The sequence below is a fragment of the Penicillium macrosclerotiorum genome, assembly GCF_028827735.1.
Source record: "Penicillium macrosclerotiorum strain IBT 26536 chromosome Unknown utg000010l_segment0_segment0, whole genome shotgun sequence".
Lineage (NCBI taxonomy): Eukaryota > Fungi > Ascomycota > Eurotiomycetes > Eurotiales > Aspergillaceae > Penicillium > Penicillium macrosclerotiorum.
Window position 1 is genome coordinate 1,239,576 of NW_026643089.1, and position 17,515 is coordinate 1,257,090.

At 43.3% G+C, this 17,515-nt stretch overlaps 4 protein-coding genes across 4 annotated transcripts; all 4 read left to right on the forward strand.

Moving 5' to 3' along the window:
* Nucleotides 1-6,160: 6,160 nt before the first annotated feature.
* N7462_010090 (major facilitator superfamily domain-containing protein) lies at nucleotides 6,161-6,405 on the forward strand (the record flags this gene model as incomplete). Its single annotated transcript, XM_057081804.1, has 2 exons — nucleotides 6,161-6,187; nucleotides 6,235-6,405. 2 exons carry the CDS (start codon nucleotides 6,161-6,163, stop codon nucleotides 6,403-6,405), a joined length of 198 nt encoding a protein of 65 aa, XP_056928844.1.
* A 254-nt stretch (nucleotides 6,406-6,659) lies between these two features.
* Nucleotides 6,660-8,122, forward strand: N7462_010091 (major facilitator superfamily domain-containing protein; the record flags this gene model as incomplete). Its single annotated transcript, XM_057081805.1, has 4 exons — nucleotides 6,660-6,811; nucleotides 6,868-7,227; nucleotides 7,289-7,656; nucleotides 7,731-8,122. The coding sequence occupies 4 exons, from the start codon at nucleotides 6,660-6,662 to the stop codon at nucleotides 8,120-8,122; spliced, it is 1,272 nt and encodes a 423-aa protein (XP_056928845.1).
* Nucleotides 8,123-11,012: 2,890 nt separating this feature from the next.
* N7462_010092 (threonine/serine exporter family protein) lies at nucleotides 11,013-12,323 on the forward strand (the record flags this gene model as incomplete). Its single annotated transcript, XM_057081806.1, has 1 exon — nucleotides 11,013-12,323. One exon carries the CDS (start codon nucleotides 11,013-11,015, stop codon nucleotides 12,321-12,323), a length of 1,311 nt encoding a protein of 436 aa, XP_056928846.1.
* A 1,461-nt stretch (nucleotides 12,324-13,784) lies between these two features.
* Nucleotides 13,785-16,871, forward strand: N7462_010093 (uncharacterized protein; the record flags this gene model as incomplete). The annotated part of the gene is made up of 12 exons (XM_057081807.1): nucleotides 13,785-13,959; nucleotides 14,154-14,265; nucleotides 14,375-14,492; nucleotides 14,553-14,729; nucleotides 14,788-14,857; nucleotides 14,921-15,171; nucleotides 15,223-15,605; nucleotides 15,661-15,700; nucleotides 15,758-16,088; nucleotides 16,147-16,192; nucleotides 16,248-16,329; nucleotides 16,533-16,871. 12 exons carry the CDS (start codon nucleotides 13,785-13,787, stop codon nucleotides 16,869-16,871), a joined length of 2,124 nt encoding a protein of 707 aa, XP_056928847.1.
* Nucleotides 16,872-17,515: the final 644 nt, after the last annotated feature.

Genomic DNA, 17,515 nt, shown 5'->3' on the forward strand with positions numbered 1-17,515 from the left:
CCGCCCAATCCATATAATATAACGGAGAGCGATAAAATATAAGTTACATCCGGAAAAAGTCTCCCAGCAGCAAGAAATCACGCATGGATCAGGTTGTGCACAGTCTCTATCTAGGATATGTATTCAGGAGTAAAAGTGACCTCTATGACCCTTTCTATGAATAAGCCTCATAGATGCAATTTAAGGGTTGCCACCAACAAGCACTGGTTGTGTAGTGTAATGGTTATCACTGCGGATTCTGATTTACTCAATCTTCCGCCAATCCCGGTTCGATCCCGGGCACGACCTTTTTAATTTTAATTTTAATTTTTTTTTCAATCGTCAGGTTCTATCTAGCTCTCCCTTTTTCATACATTCTATTTTTTATATAATCACACCGACATCAAAGACGACTGCCAATTAACACTGGCGTCCTCGAGTTAAACCAGGATACATAGTTCGACCAAAAATATGTTCGCACCAAATCCAATTCTCTTCCGGACAGATAATAGTCGCTCAGATGAGGCTTGGCCGGTCCGAGTCTTTCGGAACCATATGGCGAACTGACAAACATCCTTGAAATATGCTACGGTTGCTCATTTCTATGGCCTCCTAGAGGATGTTGCCGTAGAGACTTGGAAATAGAATGTTTGGAGGGCGGGTGCTCCTTCCACTCACTTTTCCTACGCAGTTCTGAATGATCTCAGCGAGGCCACCCAGCTCAGTCTAATGTCAATATTTCCTGCCAGCAAAGCGATTTCGAAAGGGAAAGTTGTGATTTTAGGCTGGTGCAGATCAGAAACAAAGGGTGGGAAAGGTTTGCATCCTCCATCAGAGCAAGTTGATTCTAGTTATCTTGGACTTCAAATTATGCGTGGATTCTTCTTGGATTCCACAAGATATCCAGAGGATAAAATCTACTGAAATTTCCTGTGAAATACGAGTCGAAGTTGAAGGAGAGGATGGTGTGGTTATTCGATATTCTTATTAAGTTTCCGCTAGCCTCGTCCTTTGATAGGGTATCATGAGTCAACCGGCGATCTGTACATTTGAACCTGGGTATATTACAAATACCAAGGGTTTCGGGAATATAGCGTGTCAACGACTCTTGCTCACCATATAATCTGGCAAAAAAAAAATTCACTCATTCTGATATCAACGAGTGTCGTAAGACCTGGGAAATCAATATGCAGATCTGTTTCAGCCTTTCATTGTAAGTCGTCACATCCCACGTCACCCGACTTTTCATCCCCTCGCGTTCTTTCCTGGCATAATGGAATTCTCAAAATTCCAAGTATGAAATGAGAACCTGAATCTTCACTGCTTTCAGGCATCGGTTCATTTTTAGCGAGAGTATGATTGGTCTTCTCCCGATTCCGCTGTTTGATCGCGCCGCCGTTTCCATAACGCAATCTCATGAGACAGGATCGGTTTCGCCCTTAAATCCACGGCTCAGGCTATCAAAGGGGAACAGATTAACAAGGCTCAAGAATCAGGGAGAATACTCCCCCCTCCTCCCCCAATCCAAAAAAAAAAAAAATTATTCGGTAGCTCGCCTGGTGAGGATCCGCAGAGTTCAACTGCGAAAGTCTGGCGGAAGGGTGAATTTCGTCAGTCGGCCTCTATTGAGGAAAGCTCTTCAACCACAAAATTCTTCCACCAAACTCGACGCGTGCCACACATATCGTAGATTAGACCTCGACAAACGTTTTCCCAATTCAAGTCTGATATTATTCTTGGAAATTTCTGACAATTTCAAGCAAACTCGTTTCCCTTTTGCTTCGTAGTAATTCTAGCAAGCTCCGGACGAAAATAACACGCATATGGTTGTGTGTTTATAGTGAAAGGCATATAAAGTATCTAGAGGCTTGATTTGTCGCTTCAAAGTATGATTCTATATCATAACTGGATGTGGTTTCTGATACTTCCAAACTTGAGCCTACCGCGAACTGGTCGTATCTCCTGCCCGATTCTCGCAGAATCTCTTCCACTGAAGATCAAGGCCTCACAAACTAAGCTCAGTCCAGCTTCATCCTATGTAAATAATCAAGACTCACTAATATCGGCGAAATGCAACCCTCACATCCTTGTCAAATAATCCAATGCTGCCATCTAAACTTAATATCGCTTCCATTATGCTTTCTCCCTTTGACTTTTCTTCATCGATTGCCTCCCATAGTTCCAAAGTTGCCGACTTTTCATTTGAGTAGACTTGCTGGCAGACTTGCTGGCCTTGGATGTCAAAATCTTCCTGCGACAAGCCCTTATTTAAATGTCTCGGCAACAAATTGCCCGCCTGAAAAAATGTGACAGGGGGAATGGTCTTTCTCCCTTCTTTGAAGACGACTTTCGAGACTACTGCTGCGTAGATCATTGACTCTTGAAATCCTTGTTCACCACATAATTTACGTGAGTTGCCTCTCTGGTCCGTTGTGGACATATCACTGAAAGACTTTGGCCTCACCAAGTCTTCCTGGACGAAATGAGAGATGATATATGCCCATTTGTCATCCCAATAGCAGATGCGGGTCCAAATCTCGTATGGCCGAAAGAACAGAATGGGACGCTTGAACAGACAGGTGACACCTCCAAGAGCAAAATTAAACCTGCCAGCCGAATATTCTCCCAATGTGCTGTGACGAGACTCATAATATCGGGCACAATCACGGAAAAGACCATATATATGGTGCCCACGCGCAAAGTCTATATCGACGAAGTATGTGCTGTTGGATTTATGACCAAAATAGTCCATTTCCCCCATTGTAACTCGAGAATTAAATACCGTAGGTTGAAAGATAACCATATTATCAAGAGTTGATGGCGGGATAGGTCTCTTGACAAGCTTATAGCGAAAAAAATATGTGTAGAAAACTCGAACCTAACCAGAGATTCAAAAAGTGAGATCAGGATGGATCAAAGATTTGGGTGTACAGAAATCACTCACATGCCATGAAAAAGGGAACACCTTTAAACTAAGCAAAGATATAATGATATGAAAAACGGTTGAAATCATTGAAACAACAATTTGCAGTGCCGTTTTTAGCGACAACTGTAACGTTTTTAACTCCATATTGAGTTTCAAACAGCGGAATATGCTGGAACCAGGTTTCAGGGCAATCATGGGATAGTGCAATATTTCGACGAAGCTAGAAATATCTTGTAAATACTCAGAACATCACAACCTAAGTAACGGTATGTCACTTGGAAGTACAAATAATCATGAGGGGAAAATATGATGAGTGAATGAGGGTTTTTATAATTTGGAATCTGTAGCATACTGTAGATGATTCATCCCTAGATTTATTTCCCACTATGCTTGACGCACCCTATTCCCTAAACCCTCACCCTTCTTCAATTTTGTCAATCCCTATCCTTTTTATCGGATGAGATATTTGAACTATGAGATCAGAGATAAGCAGACTGCAGTTTTTGTCACTATGTGCGATGTTTGGTATATGCAAGCGTTGCAGATTATGCGACATTTTCAGTTTTTATCGACAAATGAGAATTTATTGTCACATCAAGGAACAAAATTTCTGCAATTTAATTTTTTTGAAGATCGGAATTCTTAACGCAGCCTAAGGTGTTGTTAAGGTATCATGCAATTAGCAAAAAACGTGAACCATAAAGTTCTTTAGAATATTTCGATAATTGAAATTTGGCAAAAAAACGCTTGAGCCTAAGCGCTCCGGGTAGACATAATAAACAAATGGAGAAAGAGAAGAGTGATGCCCAGGATCAACTAACAAAAATTGACACAACCTGAATTTTATTGAAAACTCGAACTTCGCCCATACCTATGACGGATTCTTTATGGGCAGATCAATTCCATTTCCCGATTTGATCCATTATGACTCTCAATTCCTACAAGTGGCGCATACATTCGTGAAACAAGTCCATCATTGTAGTACTTGAAATTTTTTTGATCTTTGATCATTGGCCACCCATGCAAAACGGATCGATGCTTGCAGATTCCGGGCGGCATTGAGTCAAGGTAAATGCATCCACGGAAAAGGCGCGTACTGTCTTTTTCAAGATACTTTTGTAACACTCTGGGGCTGCCGGGACGATGATCAATACATAAGGAGATATAGGGAACCATACCATCGATGCAAATTAGGGAATTACCGTCTTCAACATGTTCAATTCTAAAATATCAATGACGGGCTTTTCATCATGGGGTCTATCCTAATCAATCCCCGCCCGTGCCTTACTTATTTTAATCTCAGTTTGCTGGAAATGTCCTTTTCTTATTTCGTTCTCAGGAAAAGTTGAGATTAGGGAGCAAGATTTAGCTGGGTACAGAGCTAAATAAACCATTTGTTGGGGTCATACGCGAACCAGTGATGACCGCCATGATAATCAATGGAAAACTCGTGATGGAAGTTGTGATAGCCCTCTCCCAAGGTGATCATGGCAACAAAATAATTGTTACGGGGGGAGTTCCTTCCGGGAAATGGCTTCTCTCCAATCCAATATGTACAAAGGTTCTTTGTTGAACAATAAACAACCTCATGTAGCTGCGATATATGAATTTCCCAAGGAAACTATTGAATAAGAAGCCACAAAAGACAACTGGAAATATGAGTACCGAGAAAAAAAATGATCAAAGCATGGTTTTAGTGTTTCCACAGGAAAATGGCATTGGTCACAAGACCCTGAATGGTGACCTGGCCGGTTCTTTCGGCATTTCGCTGGATCACGATCCACCCATAGTGTGCATAGCACAAGCCCTTATGCACAAAATAAGGATCTTTACCGGCATAGACATAGCGATGATGTAGATGATGTTTTATGTAATCCTTGCATCATGTTCTGATAGTACCTTCCCCTGTACTTGTCCCAGGATAGTCAAGACAACCTCCACGCCGTTGCACAATGTGATCGGCGGACCAGTAGCGACTGTACCTTCTGTGGAATAGATTATCAGCTCTTCGCTGCATAGGCTTCTAGATCGGGATCATAAAATTTACCTGCAGTAAGCTCAAGCCCAGAGCTGGGTGGAAAAATTAAGTTGAAAATGGCCGTAGATAGTTGTAACGGAACCCATCAAAACCAAACTATCATTGCCATCAAAGGCATTCCACTAGTAAATCAAAGTCGGCCCCAATGAGCCTGCTGATAGATAGGCCTAGTGTCTCTTTGTTGATTGTGGGGCCTGGAAGTTGACTGTTTATTTTCTGTTGAAAAAGGACTTTGTTTCAACAGGTATACGTTGGTCGACTAACCAGAAATTCAGGGAATAATAAAATTCTATGAGTGTGTTTATATACATACATTTTCTAATTTTAATAATGCGATTTAAATTGTCGCCTTATTGGATTTATAAGCTGCCAATTGATCATGATTTGGGTCAGAGAGGATGAAAAAGTGATTGAAAATTCAGGATTATCAGCGAATTACGGCTCAAAGATGTATATAAAATCCTTCTTGTAGCTAGAGTCTCCCCCTATTATAATTCTGGCTTCTCAAAAAGTTATGGTGTAAATCATAAAGAAATTTCCCAAAGAAGGGGGTACAGGAAATACGAAAATTGATGCTGGGAAGTACAATTGAAGATGTGCGGTGAACGTTCAGTCTTGGATCTTCCGGAGAAATCTTCCAAGAGAAGAAATGTAGAATACAACCTATAGAAAGTTGGTAGATTGATTCAGGAAGAATGCATGGTAGATAGAGGTGTGCGGAAGTTACACAGAATACTAGAGAGGGATGTGCGATGTGAAATTTATGCTTTTGTCCGACATTGAAGTGGATTCAATATGACGCAGCTTTGCGGTGCATAAAGAAGTATCAAACAAGGGGTGTACATAAATTTAATACGTTCCTGCAACCGTCTCTGTTTTTGTACCGATCTACCCAAGAAAACACCCTTTTTAGGATGGATCACTGATCGCTTCGCATGACTACCATGTTTGAAACTATTTGCAGAATCATTAAGGTTATCAGAAAACAGGAATATTCATTGGGACTTAGAAGCGAAGTGTCTGCTCACATATATTGGAACGCTGGTACATAGGTCAGCTCTTCCTTTACTTGGTCCAGCAGCAAGGTCCTTATCTCATTCTGAACCTTGCCACATTTAAAGATTTTCCATTCATCCCACTAAAAGCATGGATACCGAGCTGTCTGAAGATAATAATACGACTATCCAGTCAGAGTCGGTTGTTGAATGTTTGCAAGGATGGAGATTACATGCAATGAGTGTCTGGTACGCTTATCGGGTCTTGTGCTTCTTAAGTGAATGATTTGCTAAAGCGAAATACGCTTAGCTTATCACTCAGTTTATTTATTGTCAACATAGAGGGCACAATTATCAGTACCTCTTTATTCGCCATAACAAGTGATCTTGAAAGCTTCGAACAAACCAGCTGGATTGTAACTTCATATTTGATAACTTATACAGGTCAGCAATGCATTATGAGGTAGAATTTGGCGGTAACTGACTGAACAAGGATTTATTGTCTTGTGGACTAGAATTTGCGACATATGGGGATGGCTGCGCACATTTCTGATAGCGATGGGACTTTTTCTCGTGTTTTCACTGGGATGTGCAGTATCTCAAACGGGGATTCAATTGTGAGTACCGCTCATGCCATGTATAGCAAACCTGTTAACAGCACTACTGGGTAATATGCCGTGCCTTCCAAGGATTAGGTGGTGGAGGTGTTTACTCGTTGGTGATGTTATGCGTGTATCAGCTAGTTCCCAAGACCCATTTTGCGGCCTATAGTGGCATGGTATCAGTGACGATCGCGCTTGCAACCATTGCTGGGCCTATTGTTGGGGGAGCTCTTGGTAAAGATACTGCTTGGAGATGGTTATTTTACATGAAGTATGTATAAAGCCTTGCAACCTCTGCCATGAAGATGTGCTCAATGAAATCTTTAGTCTTCCTCCAGGGTGCATAGCTATGATACTAGCAGCTATCTCAATGCCACCCCATTTCTCTCGACGATTTACTGGACTCGATTTATCAACAAAGTCGGGCATGCAGTTCATGTGGAACATTGACCTCCCGGGTATGTTTTTCTTGCTTGGGGGCTCACTTATGCTGGTGACTGTGATAGATGAAACCAACAGTCATTTTTCGTGGTCCTCTCCCACTGCTATCATTTTGGTCATTATGTCAGTGATTTTCTGGGCTGGCTTTTTTGTTTGGGAAATTCGAATTTCCGACCCAGAATTCCAGATCCGGCCAGTATTTCCAAAAACCTTTTTTTCCAACTTGCCCCTTATTGGAATTTTTTTGTACGTATTTTGACATAACAGTGTCTGGTCTGCATGGCTGCCGAAGCTGACAATGTTATAGAACCAGTTTTCTTGTTGGAGTTCCTTATAATTCTGTCATTGTCTACTTGCCACAGCGCTTTCAAGTCATTATGGGAGACTCTGCTTTGATGGCTGGTATTCGTTTACTTGGATATTCTGGGGTCACTGCCTTCTCATCGACATTTGCCATTGGTATTAGCACAAAACTAAAGGTACCCTTTCTGCCCATTCTCATCGTGAGCGCGGTCATCAATCTTGCCGGAATAGTGCTCTTAGCCACTCTTCCGACTTCGGCCGTCTTTCCTCCTTCCGGATATGGTTACGAAGTTCTTGCCGGCTGCGGCATGGGAATAGCATATGGAATATCGGTTTTTTCAGTTCCCTATTTATTGGACCTTAAGGATCTCCGTAAGTGAAACAACAGCCGAGCAGTGGGACTTTCAATCCCTAATCTGCTAATCCACGTTTGTCATCTATTACAGAGGAAGCCTCAGGCATTGTTGTTCAAATGCGATACCTTGGAAGCTCTGTTGGTGTATCAATTTCCTCAAACATTTTCAATGGGCGGTTGAAAAGCGGGGTGTCGAGTTTTCTCTCGAAAGATGCCTACGAACGGCTACTCCACAATGTTGAATCTCTTTCAGATCTCACACGCACAGATCAGGCTCGAGTGCAAGAAAATTTTGCTAAGAGCTATAAGATCCAATTCCAGGTTCTGATCGGGTTTGCAATAGCACAGCTTGCTGTTGCGTTTCTACTGCTCAAAAGAGGGAAACAAACAAGACCGCTGGATCTTGCGAGTAAAGGAATGACAGCTTCGCACAATGGCGGTACTGCTGGTAACAAGCAGCACATCAACAACAATCCGCGATGAGTGTTCTAGTCATGCTGCCTTAACATCGTGAGAGTACTATTGTCCACTATGGTGGCTCATCACACAAGAAGACGGAAGACACGGCCTATACAGGTTTTCTGAAGCCCATCGCTCTTATGCTGAAAGTTAGTCTGTGCCGGATGATTGAGAATGTTATCTTCAAATAGAAGCCGCATTTACTGAAGGGGGAAAAAGAGATGTCAAACCCTACCGATATCTCTAAGTCCCCCGGCACAGGACTTGATATTGATTGTCTAGAATCTTTATTTTATTTTATACATCGATTCAATTTCGTCATATTACTCCCGCCCCTGACTCGGTAGGGTCTCCTAATAAGTTCCCGTTCTTAGAAACGCTAATGAGATATTATCTTTATCGTCAATCCCGGTCTAGAGAGCTAAGTGCTGTAGCTTCTAATAATTAGAAACTCATATCTCACATCTTGGAGATCTCCTAATACTTATATCCCTATATCGAAATTTGGACAATCTTCAAGGTACAGAGCTAGAACACCAGAGTTAGTTTAGGGTTCAAGTAATAAAATCAGCCAGCCATTGCACTCTCTCACAATGACGAGTTTCATAAGCGGGCCAAGCATTTTAATGTGAAGTTCCATTACCAGTGAGCGGTGCTGAAAGCAGGAGAAATCGCTCTTCAATATGTGCCTACTGAGGAACAGTCTGCTGACGGTCTCATGGAAGCTTTATGACCCACAGCCTTTGCCAATTCTGGTGTCTAAGAAAGAGGCAATACATAGCTTCATGTATTCCCTCTGAAACGAGAACAATCATTCCTTCCTTTACACCAAAACAGCGGTCACATAATTTTCGTGATGGTAATCATTAGGCCATCTATTTCATCCGCTATATACGCCGAATTACCTAAGGAATTTTTCTCTCGAGTGCCTAGGCGAATGGGATAGAGGGCAGGCTCAGCTGGAACCAATCTTGGATGCATCAGTTCATAGATTGATTGAAAAAAGAACGAATACCATGGAGCAGAGTGAAATACCCCATGGATGGCTGAAATACAAAATGTTATGACATTCGCAATGCTAAGGATACTTTAATATGTCAAGAAGGAAGACCGCATAATACAGGCGAGACCCACATATCCCCGTGTACGTCAGATTGTTACAGGGATACTCGATTTACTGCATGTTTTGTATGGTATCCCGGGTATACTCGGAACCCAGCGCCGTAACGCGCTAGACAGCGAGGTAGGGGATACTCAACATTCCCCCGCCTACACACTTAGATACGGTCACCCAATAAATCACTATATTGAGCATCTTTTTCCATTGGATCCTAGCTTTCCCAGCCGAAACCGTATCCTAATATATTGACATAATACTATACAAACATACGGAGACGTGGGTCCAACTCCGGCCTTAGCGGTAACTCTTAGCGGTAACCAAGTTACCACTCAAACTCTCGACACATCCTCTCGAGGTTCACTTTTCGCGGGCTGGATTGCTTGTAAGGTCAAGAATTGCAATAAAAGGTCGCTTCGGTTGCTTAGACTCTGTCATAGATCGGTGGCTATTTTCAAAGCCGTATCTTTTGTTTGAAACTTGCCTAAAAGCTCTGCTTAATCTCGTAATGACCAATTTTGAGCCTCTCCGACGTGTTAACACTGAGCAAGAGAATTTTCTAATCTAGCGTAAAAGGATTCTCATTCAAAGCACAACCAATCAAACTTCTCGGAGAATTTCAATTTTTCTTTTTGTACGATTCTATTGTTGTCTCCTTTAATGATTTCCGTTTTCTTTTTCATCTCGACCACTGAATGATGACGACATACATGACGTCAACATATCTTTAATATTCTCGATTATATTAGTACTTATCAGCCTTATCAGTGTCGGCGTATTAGGTTAAGGGTTATGGGTTATGGTGTGCACCTTGAACAATTACGTACAAAACCCTTTGAGAGGATCATTGAAAGGCTATCGAAACTCATGTATTGGTATCGACAGATTGTTGAATTTGTCGGTTAAGGAGAAACTTATTATTCTACTACTTCGTTCAAATCTGTTCTTCGAAGTATGCCACAGCACGGGAAACTAGGGCTATGATAGTCTTGAACTTTGAATTGCAACCTTTAAACCCAGCAAGCCACCAGGTTAACCTTCCATGATTCAGGCGGCAGGGCTTTCCTCTCAGGTATCCGAGCTTCGATACTTCGAAGCAGTCAGCCAACTAACGAGGACATGGCTCTGTCAATGGGCACAAACCCGTCCACTTCAAGTCGACTGAACAACTCGCACGAAAATTTGTCGAGTGAAAAATCCTCCAACTTCAATAACGAACCAATCTCCTCCACAGGCCGTAATGCCCAGGAAAGTTCCTCTGTGGCGCAATTACAATCGACTGCAACAAAATCAATATTTGGCAAATTAAAGGACCTTACTGGCCATTTCATATCTCTATTTTCGACACGTGCCGTGGCTGATGCTGAAACTCAATGCGATGTCTTCAGTTCGAGAGATCACACGATCGGAGATATTTCAATAAATTTGGAGGCGCATCAACCAGTGCAAGACGTGGAGTACGATCAATCAGACACGTTGGCCACAGCGCGTCATGGGGCGACTCTATCCATCGAATCTGGATTGTGTCGTAGTGAAAGCGAGGGAGGCGTCCTGTCTAAATTACTAAGACGTCAGAGGGGTCCAAATCGGCCCCTACGACCTGAAACCATCCCGAAAGCCCAAGTGTCAAACGCCTCGAATAAAAACAGCCCTTCTGAAAGATTGACCTCGGATTCCAGCCGGAGGAGCCGATCAATTTGCCACAACGTGATGCTAGAGGAGGAAAGTCGTTTGATCGTTAGAATCGGCGATATCAGTTCACGTCAGATATATATTACGCATTTGTGCAAGGCGCTAATGAGATTTGGAGCTCCCATGCATCGATTGGAAGAGCATATGCGGACGACAGCTACCATCCTAGAAGTTGATAGTCAGTTTCTTTATGTGCCAGGATGCATGATCATGTCCTTCAATGATCCCATGAGAAGGACGACGGAGGTGAAGTTAGTACGAGTGGAGCAAGGGATTGATCTTGGGCTCTTGGAGGACAGCCATCAGGTCTATAAGAGCGTGATTCACGATGATATTGGGGTCAATGAGGCCACCAATAAGCTGGAGAGAATTCTTAATTCCAGGCCTCGCTTCAATACTTGGATCATCGTGGTTGTTTATGGTATAGCCACCGCTATGGTCGGCCCATTCGCATTCAACGCCCGGCCTATCGACATGCCAATGATCTTTATTAATGGCACAATTCTCGGAATCCTTCGCCATTTCTTTGCCCCCCGCTCAGTGTTATACTCCAATGTTTTTGAGGTAACTACCGCAGTTCTTACCTCTTTCATCGCGCGCGGTGTAGGAAGCATCAAGTGGGATGCCCCAAATGGCAACCATGAGTATCTTTTCTGCTTTTCAGCGATTGCCCAGTCATCGATTGCTCTGATACTGCCGGGGTATACTGTCCTTAGCAGTAGTCTGGAGCTCCAATCGCATCAGCTCGTGGCTGGATCCATTCGTATGGTCTATGCTTTTATCTACTCGCTTTTTCTAGGATACGGAATTACAGTTGGCACCACGATCTATGGTCTGATCGATCCTAACGCCGCGGACGACACTAGTTGCCCAAAGAGTGGGGATTTTCCCGACGAATATTCACCACGCTTTCCATTTGTGGCGGCATTTGTGATATGCCTATTGGTCATATACCAGGGCCGGTGGAAGCAGGCTCCCATTATGTTGTTCATAGCAGAATCTGGCTATCTTGTCACTTATTTCGTGACGCAGCGTTTAGGTACCAGTACTCAAGTTGCCAATACCGTTGGTGCCTTCACTATTGGTGTGATGGGTAACCTCTATAGCCGCATATGGCATGGACACGCGGCAACCTCTATATTACCTGCAATCTTTGTCTTGGTGCCCTCCGGCTTGGCAGCCTCAGGACCGCTCATTAGTGGCATCAAATCATCTAGTGAGACACGCAACAACGTAACCAATCCAGTTAACCACAGCGGGTACTCTGTATACTCAGTGGAGTCAAGCCAGATCTATACAGCTGATCTGGGATTTGGTATGGTGGAGGTGTCGATTGGAATCACAGTCGGGTTGTTTATCGCGGCCCTATTGGTATATCCTTTTGGGAAAAGACGGAGTGGATTGTTTAGTTTTTAATTTATTCGACCATATTTCATTGGGAGTAACTGCATATGTTAATTGACGCAAGAATCACGTTACAGGATTTATTATCCTGAAACTCTTGATTTATGTAGAAATTTATTAGAGTTGTTACCTATGAGAGATTTTTCCTATTGGATAGGTCTGCAATGGGCAGCTTAATAAGTATCGAAATAACTATCATATGCTCTTGCGCCTTAGGCGATTCTGATTAATTCTAGTAAGAGGGCCGCCTGCATGATCAGCCTGACTGTGCCCGACGCAGAAGACATGGTAAAATCCGAGACCGGAACTAAAATATGGGGCAGCATAGACTACTAAATGTGCATTTCAAAGATAGGAAAAAATTGCCACCCGGACATGAAAAGTTCACTCGATGGTTTTGTTTCCCCATGAGGGCTCGGTTAAGCCACTGTGTATGTAACAAATATCTCTTTGCAACCTCTGCTGGGTAATGTAGAGTGAAACCAGTCCTCAGATAGACAGAGAGCCAGCTGACTTCCCCGGTTTCTCGAATATGCGAAATATGAGAGCCATTATCGAAGAATGAAATTGCATCGAAGAGGTAGAATTGTTAATCGACGTGGGAATCAAAGCGTATGGACCCACAATCCGGTTTCCTTTTGTCAGTAAGTCGAACATTACGCTATTATAGTTGTGTTAAACTATGCAATCCAAAGTATCGGCTCTTCAGGGGCTAATGTAATGTGAAACGCCCAATGTCCAGTATTGACCCAACACTCCATGCAAGAAAAGTATCCCGCCCGCATTTAACAGGATTAACAGGAGTTCTTTTTTCTCTCTTCAATATGCTTGACTCCAAAGCATTCGTAGCCTTCATAACCTCGGTAGAATAAAAATCCACGAATTGGAGGTACTGAGTTAATGTAGCTCAATCATTGCCAACAACCTTGCAGGTCGAGGTCAAGGCTGATGATCTAATTATTGAGAAGTGTTATTGTCATGATAGCTTTATGTGGCTTGGTGGATTCCATATTGCATTTCACGTTGGTAAGAGCAGGCTGTAGAGAGTAGAGGTAGTGCGAACGCTTATCTACACCATGACTACACTGCTAATAGATCCTCTCACTTCATGTCTGGCTGTTAGGTCATATTATGTCCGATATCGCTGTGTTACCACACTTGCAAAGTTGCATGAGATAAACGAGCTTGCAAGTAGACTTGGCTTATCATTGAACTCTGGGGATCTTTTTGTACTACACCGTTATGCAGATAGACATAAGGAGACATGAAGATCTTAAACCTTTGCGAAAATAGGTACTGGAGTTATATGTATGCTTTCAATTTTGGTGTCTCTAAATGTACAGATGTAGCTTACAATTTGAAAGGTATAGAAGCTAATATCTATTTAAACCCCTTGAGAGATGCTTTTTGGCACAATACATCGTCCGAATTCAACAGAGATTTTTTCAGAGTTCTATCAAAAGTATTACAACTATGCCTATCCTATCCAACGGAAGTGAAGTTATGACCGAGCAGATGGGAAGCCTGTCTCTACGCACCAATGGCTCTTATCCATCGACCGCCAAACAAACCAATGGATTTCATCAAATCAAGGACGATGCTGTTCCGAGAACTCAATGGGCGCAAGTAGCACGTACCTCAGGGAAAGGTATGAATATATGATGGATCTATAGTCCAAGGGAGAAGAAATCTGGCTTCCTGACAGTCTCCGGCTCCTCATCTTGACTATTGCCTTGTTACCGGCTGAATAAATACATTCTGCTTTGAACTTTCTCCTTGTGCCACAACCAGACATGCCTCGTCAAATTTCAGAAAAATGTCCAGAAGACTGACATATAATAGGTATTGATCTTAAGCAAATCTTGGTTTCAAAGCCCAGACCAGACGAAATTTTGGTGAAGATTGAATTCTCCGGGGTTTGTCATACAGACCTGCATGCATGGAAAGGTTTTCAGTTTCTATACCTCTTCCGTCATGAAGAAATATGACTGACACAATTCCAGGTGACTGGCCTGTGGTGCCCAAGGACTCCTGTGTTGGTAAGTTTAAAATGATTTCATAAGTGAAACATCGTCCACTCAACTCCTTGATCTTTTAGGTGGCCATGAAGGTGCTGGTTACGTGGTCGCGCTTGGGTCACAGGTGCATGATCTCCACATCGGGGATACAGTTGGAATACAGGTGGGTCAAAAAGGGATGTGCTACTCAGAGAATTCTGCGTTTGACTTTCGAAACAAATAGTGGATTAACCGGACCTGTGGAGCTTGCGAGTTCTGCATTGGTGGCAATCAACCGCTCTGTCCCGGAATTCAACTTTCGGGTTGCAATGTTGACGGTACTTTTCAACAGTATTGTATCGTCAAATCCGACAATGCAGTTCGAATTCCGCATGGCATTCCACTGGAAATTGCTGCTCCGGTGAGCCAAGTCCGTGATAACAAACCGCCGTAAATGCTAATAGACCTACGATTTTCAGATTTTATGTGCCGGCATCACTGTTTATAAAGCCCTTCTAGAGGCTGAAATCCTACCAGGGCAGACTGTTGGTAAGCATACTCTTGAAGTTGAATTTACTTGTTATCTTTTCCTTTACCAATAGATGAATCCAGCTATTGTGGGTGCAGGTGGAGGGCTTGGGTCTTTGGCATGCCAATATGCCAAGGCAATGGGATTCAAGGTTCTCGCAATATCTTCCGGGGAGTCAAAGAAAAGGATGTGCCTGGTTGATTTGCAGGTAAATTACTATGTCGACTACAAGTCACTGAATGTCGTGGAGGAAGTCAAGCGTTCGACTAGTGGTGGCCCACATGCCGCTGTGATTGTATCTTCTGTAGAAGAGCCTTTCCATCAATCACTTCGGGTAAGTTAGAATCTTGGTTATCAGGACCATTTGTCGACTGACGAAATACAGTATATTCGCCCCGGAGGAACCATCATCGCGGTAGGGCTTCCACCAGGCAAGATGTCTACCGATATTTTTGCCATGGTAACGCAAAAAGTCAATATCAAAGGCTCGTATGTCGGTAATCGACATGAAACAGAAGAAGCTCTTGCGATAATGGTTCGGGCCGGATTTAAACTTCAATCCAAAGTAGTCGATTTCGATAATCTGACCAAGGTATATGACTTAATGGAAAAAGGTACTCGTTCCAATATTTTGGGCATTCATTCACCTCTATCTAACCACATTAGGACAAATGCATGGTCGGGCGGTTCTGAACATTGGGGATATCCCGTCGGTACTTCCCGACCACTCTGGCTTTCCCATCTCCCCAGCTATGAAGGATACCGGGAGTATGATATCAATAAATCTCCGAGAGGCAATTGAGAGAGTTGGACGAGATTTCAGATCGGATACAGTGACAGTTCCGGATGAGCATGTGATGCAAGTGAGTAGAAGTCCCCTTTGTTCATCCCTGCCCGACATTGACCACTCTGGCTCATAGGCTATTGTAAATGATTCGACTTTTGACGATGACGTATACGATGGACAAGATCCATCTGTAAACAGGCTTTTGGAAAGAGTTATTCAATTGACAGGGAAAGAAGCAGCATTGTTTGTTGCATCCGGGACTATGGGAAATCAGATCTGCCTACGCACGCACTTGCACCAACCTCCTCACGCAATCCTTCTGGATCACCGCGCCCACGTCCAATGTTGGGAAACCGGTGCACTTCCAATTCTATCGCAGGCCACTGTCACTGGAGTGGAGCCCAAAAATGGAATTTACCTGACCCTTGATGACCTGAAAGGTCGAATAATCGAAGAGAATAACAGTACGTTGACATTGGGAATCTGGTTATATCCGCTTAATTTTTACCTTCACATCATCAGTCCATTTTCCTCCCACTCGGATTGTTTGCCTTGAAAATCAGCCTGAGTGGGTCAATCTTACCCCTCCGGCATGCGCAAGAAATATCCAACTATGTGCGAAGCGTGCCCGTTCCACAAGGCCGTAAACCGATCGCCATGCATCTTGACGGGGCCAGGCTCTGGGATGCTGTGGCTGGCGAAGGGGTAAGTCTAAAGGATTACTTAAGCTGTTTTGATACAGCCAGTCTCTGCCTATCCAAGGGCCTCGGTGCGCCGATGGGAAGCGTGATTGTTGGTCCAAGAGATTTTATTAATCGGGCTATTTGGTTCCGTAAAATGTTCGGCGGTGGAACAAGACAGGTGATCTATAAATTCTCCGTATTGAATCTCTCAACTAATTATAATAGGTTGGTATGATGGCTGCTGCTGCTTTGGCTGCACTTGACAATCACCTCTCCTTGCTCCCCAAAGTACATGCTCTGGCTAGGCAAGTGGGAGATTACCTCCAGAGCATTGGATACAAGTTATTGTTTCCGGTGAATACCAACATGATCGTCCTGGACTTGAAGAAAATGGACCTTCCGGGAGATCTTATGGTTGAGATCTGCAAGCAGCGCGGAGTTCGTGCTTTTCCAAATGGACGTCTGGTTTTCCACATTCAGACCTCCGATGATGGTGTTTCTCGTCTTCAAGCTGCTTTGCATCAGCTAATCAAAGAACACGGGAAAAATTTGTTACTGAAATAGATCTGATGGCTGAGCTTATTTGATTCTAGCTGACCATTGGTAATATAATATGATGGCCGTTGGAAGTCTGAAGGATGTGCTTGCGTGCTTCTGCCTTTCAGTCTTGAGTTACTATTATTAACCCATGTTGTACGGCCTCTTCTCTTTCTTGTAGCCGGCGCATTTGATATAACCGCAGCATCTATCTGACTTTATGCGTACAACGCTAGCAAAATTGGCGCTCCCAAGGGAACCAAAGCCTTCATCAGAGACCGCGACCCCGTTTTTCAAGCGACAAATCTCCACCCTTCTTTTATGATTAACAAGGATGACCTAGTAAAAGAAGCCGCAGGTATCACAGTCGGTCTCAAAGGTTCAATCATTCATTTCACCGATTCTCGGACTCAAATCCGTAAATCCCATTTTGGGAGCTAGTTTTCATATTGACGATGTGGCATTCATGCATATCAAGGCTCTCGATCCCACAGTACCGCTGAAGTTATGTCGCTAATTCAGGCGGTTACATCGGAGTTACATGGCAAAGTGCAGTAAAATTTGTAGCTAGAATTTTCCTTGTGGCTGTCCAGAAAGGCATTCTCCCAAATGACGGAATTCAACCAAGAGACCTAAATTGGACGCACAGAAGACTTGGGATGTTACGGGGA